The sequence below is a fragment of the Epinephelus moara genome, chromosome 5 (assembly GCF_006386435.1).
Source record: "Epinephelus moara isolate mb chromosome 5, YSFRI_EMoa_1.0, whole genome shotgun sequence".
Lineage (NCBI taxonomy): Eukaryota > Metazoa > Chordata > Actinopteri > Perciformes > Serranidae > Epinephelus > Epinephelus moara.
Window position 1 is genome coordinate 27,486,294 of NC_065510.1, and position 7,513 is coordinate 27,493,806.

The 7,513-nt window shown below is 44.2% G+C and overlaps 2 protein-coding genes across 2 annotated transcripts in view; both read right to left on the bottom strand.

Annotated features, from left to right (window-relative positions):
* LOC126390428 (transportin-2) overlaps nucleotides 1–5,496 on the bottom strand; it is a 14,363-nt gene extending 8,867 nt beyond the window's left edge. Inside the window, exons 1-12 of the mRNA XM_050044733.1 lie at nucleotides 5,287–5,496; nucleotides 4,452–4,551; nucleotides 4,117–4,192; nucleotides 3,811–3,960; nucleotides 3,452–3,558; nucleotides 3,198–3,331; nucleotides 2,986–3,067; nucleotides 1,473–1,595; nucleotides 1,233–1,351; nucleotides 1,054–1,114; nucleotides 747–918; nucleotides 452–604 (exon numbers count right to left, since the gene is read on the bottom strand). Coding sequence (XP_049900690.1) covers nucleotides 452–604; nucleotides 747–918; nucleotides 1,054–1,114; nucleotides 1,233–1,351; nucleotides 1,473–1,595; nucleotides 2,986–3,067; nucleotides 3,198–3,331; nucleotides 3,452–3,558; nucleotides 3,811–3,960; nucleotides 4,117–4,192; nucleotides 4,452–4,550 — 1,276 coding nt within the window. The 5' untranslated portion in view covers nucleotide 4,551; nucleotides 5,287–5,496. The remainder of the gene's footprint in view (nucleotides 1–451; nucleotides 605–746; nucleotides 919–1,053; nucleotides 1,115–1,232; nucleotides 1,352–1,472; nucleotides 1,596–2,985; nucleotides 3,068–3,197; nucleotides 3,332–3,451; nucleotides 3,559–3,810; nucleotides 3,961–4,116; nucleotides 4,193–4,451; nucleotides 4,552–5,286) is intronic.
* A 1,088-nt stretch (nucleotides 5,497–6,584) lies between these two features.
* Nucleotides 6,585–7,140, bottom strand: rln3b (relaxin 3b). The gene is made up of 2 exons (XM_050044948.1): nucleotides 6,966–7,140; nucleotides 6,585–6,850 (listed from the first exon to the last, which is right to left on the bottom strand). Exons 1-2 carry the CDS (start codon nucleotides 7,138–7,140, stop codon nucleotides 6,585–6,587), a joined length of 441 nt encoding a protein of 146 aa, XP_049900905.1.
* Nucleotides 7,141–7,513: the final 373 nt, after the last annotated feature.

Consider the following 7,513-nt stretch of genomic DNA (forward strand, 5'->3'; position numbering starts at 1 on the left):
AGTGCAACATTTGGAAAATGTGTTTATTCGCTTTCCTGTCAAGAGTTAGATGAGCAGATGGATACCAATCTCATGTCTGCATGTGAAACATGAAGCTACAACCAGCAGCTGGTGAGCTTAGCTTAGTATTAAGACTGGAAACTGGGGCAAACAGCTAGCCTGGCTCTGTCCAAAGGAAACAAAATCCAACAACCAGCAACTATAAAGCTTTTTATTCAACACTGTTGTAAAAATGAGAGAAGGTCTGTTCTTCATCTCTGGTTATATAAAACATCAAGACATTCACAAGGTATTAAAAGAAGATATTACACTTATTGTCCAATAAATCTTTCCTTTAATGTCTCTCCATAGTTACTGTCAGTGGAAAATCTGAACTTAACAATCTAAATAGTGAAAAGTAAACCTATTTGACTTATATATATTTCAATAGCAAGTATGTGCCATGTCATACCCTCAGCGATGGCTCCCAGCACTAGGATTCCAGACTCCTTGATGACCCAGTCAGGGTGGAAAAGCAGTCCTTTGAGCAGGGGCAGGAGATGGGGCAGCAGCTCCTCACGAAACACATTGGCAAGAACGTCCAGAGCCGCGGCCGAACACTTTCCTGAAGGAGGGAAGCATCATTAGCTAATATAATCTTTAAACATTGAGCCTTTGCTCCAAAAAAATGTTAAAGGTCATCAAATGCCCTTTAAGAGCTGAAACTGCGACGATCACTAAAGCTGCATGTCAGTCCTGTAACTTACGTAGGTTCCAGTCAGACAGCGTATCGTCGTCGTCGTCCTCGTCTTCATCAATGTCCTCCCCCTCCTCGCCCTCCCCTCCTTCATGCTGCAGGGTGACGGTGCGGGACTTGTGGAAGCGAGGCTTGATGTCTTGCTCGCTGTCTGGAACTGCCTCATCCTCTTCAACATCGCCCTGGAGGACAACAGAGAGAAAGGTGAATGCAGAATGGACACTGGTAAAAAAAAAAAAAAAATTAAAAGAAAAAAGGAAGAGACGACAAGAAATGTGAGAAGCTGAGAACATTTGATTTATCAAGAGGTGGCTCACCTTTAGAAGAATAATGTCAATCTCAGAGTATTTCATCCCATTCACCAGGATAGGGATCAGTCTGGAAAAAAAGAGACATCCACATTACTACTCAGATGAAATTCATACAACTCTTTATTTTCACTTCCTTGTCATTAACTTAACCCCGTCCAATGAACCGTTTGCATGTAAGCACTTACTGGACCAAGTGGCCAGACAGGGCCTCTTTGCAGATGGGCTGTTCAGCCAAAGTCAGCCAGAACTCGCAGGCCTCCAGAGCCACGTTCTCATCTGGGTCCTGGGTCCGCTGCAGCATGTACTGGTGACAGATAACAAGAGGTGATGAGGGGGGGGAGGAGGAAGAGGAGGAGGAGGAGGAGGAGGAGAAAGCTACATGTTCTCTGCTCAAAGTGGTGTGTGAGATGAAGTCCCACTCTCACCTGGATGATACTGTGCATGTGTGGGATGAGGCGGTCGATGCGGACTTCCAGCAGCATGACCAAAGCCCTGCAGACGTTCTTGCGCACTTCACTGTCCTCATCACCCGCCAGTGCAAAAAGACTCTAGATATGAAAGAGACGAGGAGAGAAAGGGGATGGGTGGCACAGAGAGAAGGGAGCGATGAGCAGGCCAGGCCAACAAATGTGGGGGAAGACAGAGAAATGTGGGAAATGTAAGTGAACAGAGGCAACGTTCAAACATGCACTTGAATCTGTGACTGAAAAGGACCAGAACAGGGTTTCAGGGTCTCGCCCCACATGCCACTGTGTCGTCACGGACATTAATGATGTGAAATCTAGCTGGTCAATACAAATAAAATGGGTGTCCATCTGGTTGGATGAAACTATAAAGTGATGCTTTATATGCTGCACCTCCATCACGCACTGCAGGAGCTACAGTACATTTGTAAAGATGGCTGGAGTTATATTGATACTGATTTCCTTTAGCACATCAATGAGATAAAGTAACAGTTCAGCAGCAGGTTACAGTAAACAATATCTCATTTTCTTACATTACAGACAAATTCCTGCATTGCCTCATCTCAAGTAGCAGATGCCAAATATCACATAAACGCTGCAGCTTTATCCATGACAGGACTATTATGGATCTGCATAAAGTTAATAATAATGGAACTTATAATAACAAAGACCTGAGTTTAAAAGTAAAACATGTAACCAGGGACAGCCTGAAGGGTATGAAAATCAGTATCAAAGCACATGGTATGCTTCAGAAAATGGTCTGTCATATTGTTACTTACAGTCAATTTGTAGTTAATTAAATGTATACTATGCAGGATTTTCCTACAAAACAATGTATAGACTCATACAAAAGTCATCTCTCTCAGTCATCACTTATGACCCACTAGAAGCTTGTTGCAGTCTTCTTATTTTGCTGTGTTTGACATGTTTAGGGGCTCCCACCTTTGGGCAGTGGTGTGTATTATCCAGCTAATAAAAGCACGCAGGTGAAGTCAGGACTTTATTATAGCAAACAGGTCGACGCAGCACACTTCCAAGAAGTTACAAAAATCATACACACAGCGCCAAAAAACCCCGCAAATATAGCAGGGCAATACTTTAAGCGGACAAAGCAAGGGGGAATCTGGTGGGCGAGCATTTAATGAAGGGACAGTGATGAGGACTGATGCAGAGTTGGCCTGTTTTCTGTCGGACAGGTAGGTTCTGGCGGTCAGCTTAGTTAGCCTACAAAAGTACTGGCTTTTCTGTTACGACAAATGTTCCTACGATGGTAGGGTAGTTTGCAGTATACATACAATCAATGTAGGAAGGAGGGGCCAAGTTTGGATGTTGTGTAAGTGACAATTCCTGCAAAGTGTACCTTTCACAGACAGATCCATTGTTACATACTCCATCTCTGAAAGGAGCTAAAGGAGAGTAACTGAAGTTTGCAAACAATGGAGGTTAAACCAAGCCATAATCCTGTAGCGCTCACCTCAATGAAGGTGTCAATGTTATCCATCAGAGCCTGAGCTCGACCAATGATGAACTGGTTCACACACGCTATAGCATGGGACCTGTAAAAGAGACAAACAAGTGGGATCTATAATGATGATTCTCGCAGAGAGTCAAAGTGGAAAGTCTGAGCCACAGAGACACAATTCCAGTAGACACAGTCAAGAAGCAAAGGACTGACGTTCCACTGACCTGATCTTGGGGCTGCAGTGTTTGAAAAACTGTAGGAATTTTGGGATCATGATGTTGAGGGGTCTGTTCAGAGCATCACTATCCAGCAACTCTGAGGAGTCCTCACAGATCTTCTGCAACGCTCCGAAAGAACCCTGAAAGGTGGGGAAAAAATCCATGAAGCAAAAATGCTACAAACAAAGGTAACAGATATAAATCTGATTAACGCATTAACATTGCAAAGCCATTAGTGTGTGCGGGCAGGTGAGTCTGACCTCGCAGGTGTTATAGTCCTCTGAGTTGAGCAGATTACAGAGCTGAGGCAAGAGTTCCGGCCAGGTCTGCAGCTCCCCTTTAGAGGCTATGGTCGTGATCAGGATGCCTTTATGACAGATTATTAAACAAGAGTTACACAAGAATAAATCAGGCTTTAGAATAAGTTACTGATAACTTAACTCACTGTCGCATTCAGTCATTCAAAACATCTTGAAAATGCAGCCCTCGCTCCCACATAGCCACATTACCTGCAAAACATCCAGCCACCTACATAGTAGTCTGACTCACACTGGCTAGGAAATGCAGCCAACACTGGCTTTCTCTTTCTCCATCTTCTCTTTCTCACACAAACACCCACCGATCGTAGCTCTGATGAGCGGTGAAGGGTCTCCGATGTTGTTGAGGCATTCTCGTTTGATGAAGTCAGCCACGTTGGGAGGGAAGTTCTGGTAGTGAGCCTTAACATTGTTCTTCAGTATCAGACCGCTCAGAGAGCGAGTGGGCTCGTCTTGAGAGGGAAGGCAGCGGAGAGGAAGAGCATAAAGAACATTTTTAAGAACGGGAAGGAGGAGGTTCGATACAGAAATGGGACAAGCGAGGTTATTCAGTAAATGAAACCTCTGTTCTACTGTTAGAATCTTCATGTTTACGTGCATATACATACCCTCGGATTTGAGGCTTGTGAGGACAAAGATGAGATAGTTGTTGAAATCTGGAAACTGATTTAACTGCTCCAGTTTCTACAGGCTCTGTATAGGAGTTTAACCATCCGTGCACATGTAGCAAAAGCTTACACATCCTCGCATACCTTGTGTGCCTGTTTGACATTTGGCCAGCATGGACAGGCATACAATCACAATCAGTCACATCAGTTCACTTGATGCGAGCCGTGCATGACAACACACCCAGTCAGTTTTCATTTTCACCCACAAGCTAAAGCTAAATCTCACACCTCGTTCTCTCACCCTCACGATCACATACACACAGACATAAGGATACTTCTTGCACAGCTCTTTGCGTTGCTGTGTCTGGGGACTGGGAGTCCTTGAGCAGCTGAAGCACTTGCTGCAGACCCTGTTCATCTGGCTGCCACTCCATCCTACAGGAAACAAACACACATTACCTGTCTCTGAAGCATGCATCGCACATACTTCTCACAGCCAGCTGGCCCCACCTGTGACCCCAGCAGTGCGTACGTTACTACTCAAGTCACGTAGAAGTAACGTTAGCTACGCAGTAACGAATACAGAACAAGCAGCACGCGCTGGCTGCCGTTATTTATAACAAAACAGTGTGAAACACATTCGTTAGCCGTTAGCCTCACCATCTTACTTAAAATGAAAATACTACACTCATTGTGAATAATTGTCCACTGTGTAGCACTGCCGTGACAGCGCTTATGTTTACAGACATTTTCCGTTTCTGGCTTCATGAAACCGCAAAGTACCACAAAGCGGTCGCTAATTACTTAGTAACAGTTGCATTGATAAGCAGCCACACCAACTATTAGTCGCGAGCCAAACAGCCTTTCCACATGAGGCCCAGACGGCACAGACGCAAACGTCTGGCTCATTCAGCTAGCAAGCTAGCTTAGCATCGCTCTGTTACTTCACACGTACCACATTCACACAAACACAGCTGCTAAACGCTATCTTACGTTAATTATCAGGATGCCACGTTGCAATGTCAAAGCAGTGTTAATAACCAAAGCAACAAAGACGGCGCAAATGAAGCGCATTATTCCTCAAAACAGATCAGTCGCATATCAACCCCCCGGCAGCTACAAGTAGCGTGCTAGCTAGCATCATCTTGAAAGTACCGCGAAAGATTTTACCTGGTCACTCCGATGTGGTAGATCTATATTTCTATAGACAACAGTGCAGTTACGCTGTAGCGGCGAACATTAAATACAATATGACTGCTATTCGTGTGGCTAAATACAAACTTCTGATCTCTGTGGATCTGTGCGGTTGATATGCTAGCTGGTATGTGACAGAGATTGCATGCCTTGCAATCAAGCCGGGTGATCGGTTTGATCATGTTCGGCTTCCGTACTGGACAAACTGTCTGGCGAGGTAAACGTGTGGAGATGTAAGCAACTTTTTGGTTTGCGTTACAATATCTGAGACAGTCTGCATATAGTATCAGTGTTCGCCATTGTCTTAAATCAAATAATCAAAATGCAGCACATATTTAAATTCTGTGAACAGACATGTTATGTGTTATGTTTGTGTCATGTTTCATATCTGACCACCAGATGGTGTCAGCTTCAAATTCCTACAGCCTTTTACTGTATAAGTGATCTGCATGAACTGCTACAGGGCGTGGACACACTAACATGAACACCATCAGTGCCAGCTAACAGCAACATACAACATACTGCAATCAGTTTTAATTACAGTATGTCTCAACTAGACTGTGATGATTAATCTCTGATAGGAAGATGAGCTAATTCCCATGAACACACTGATAAACAACCAAAGTCCAACAGTACAGGCTTCACAGAGACAGTATGTGGCTGGTCCATTGTACTCAGTGGTGTAGTGGTAGTTGATGAGGTTGGTGTACTACCAGGTAGATGGATAGGTAACCAAGGAGAAAGTGGGTACACTCTCCTATATATTTCAATGGCTTTTTGGTGAATGCTATTCACTACACCACCACAGTGCTTTGTAAATCAGTGAGTAAATAATCATGTGGCGTCTTACCCCTGTAAAATCATTGAAAGCAGCTCTCATTCAGGGAATATGAGGACATTCTGTGTTCATAGTCACCACCACTTCCTTTCATTTCGAAATCCTTGACAAAATTGTTTTTCTGAAACAGGGCTTTAGAAAAGTGGAAGTGCTCTAGCCGCATGAAATATCATTTTAGTATCTTTCACAAGAGGAACAGAGACTTTCATACCAACTACATAAAGCTTTATTAAACATAGTTGTCAACATGTGATAATCACAGAAAACACATCTTGAGTACATATTTACATTCCTGTATCAGCTGTCAACACATGGATGGTGATGGATAGGACATAGAGTTTTAAGAATTTTACGTGTGAACAAATAAAGGAATCACATAGTATAGAACAGAGCTCTGCATTAGTGACAGGACAAGACACATGTTAAGGAAACAAGTTCAGCACAGAGAGCTGATTTCACTCTTGCTACAGCCCCACTTGCAGCAGGCATTGGACAGTCCGACCACTACATCCCGTCCTTTCCTGTCTGTACTCCGTAGAGCCTCCAGCACCTCCTCTGAGATTGGTGAGCGAGCCGAGCGGCCGAATCCAGCAGCCACAGATTCTTCATTCAATGTCTGATCTCTCCACGTTTGGGCCTCTGCAGGATCCTGCTTACCGGAAAGTTGAGGGATGGGATTCGTGTTCCATGGGTCAAAGGCTTCTTCTCCCATAAGAAATTACAAAAAGCAAGGGAAAATCTCTTAATATTACTGTTTGACTCCAGAAAAACATGGTACATCATACAAAAGTATCCATAGTCTCATACACACTCTTACCTGAGTCTCCTATGCTTCTCCTCCAGCGAGAACCACCGCAGGTAAAGATGACAGCTCGTATGAACTCTCTTCCACACAGTTTCACCCCATAGAAAGAGGGATGACCGTCAGTCGACTGTACCCTGCTTACTAGCGCCACCAACAAGCCAAGGGTCAAGAGTGCTGCCTTCCACATGGTAAGAGTCAAAGAATGCTCTAAGTGTCTAAAAGGATTCTTGAGGTGTTTGCTTTGTGTTTTCTTTCTGGACAGCTCCCACCTTATATAGGCCTCAGCATCTCAGAGAAGGAGCTCAACTCACCTCCACTCTCCGTCACACCTAGAGATAAGACCGGAGACCTTTAGGGGCAACAATAGGCTACGCATCGAGAAAATGAAAAGATGTGATAAAGTAGCAAATGATGCCAGAGGTGATGTCAACAGAGCTCTTGGCTTTCTAATCACCTGTGACCTTTTGCTGGCCTTTTTGTCCCTTACATCAGTTGGGCTGGGCTGTATGTCACCACACTATCTGCTATCTGCTCTGCTGTGCATTGGATGGAGATCACTA

Bases quoted from the DNA above. Each gene is read 5' to 3' on its own strand.
- rln3b (XM_050044948.1), bottom strand. From the start codon at position 7,140: ATGTGGAAGGCAGCACTCTTGACCCTTGGCTTGTTGGTGGCGCTAGTA. The intron at 6,851-6,965 runs GTAAGAGTGTGT...TTATGGGAGAAG, and splicing joins GAGAAGCATAGGAGACTCAG to AAGCCTTTGACCCATGGAAC.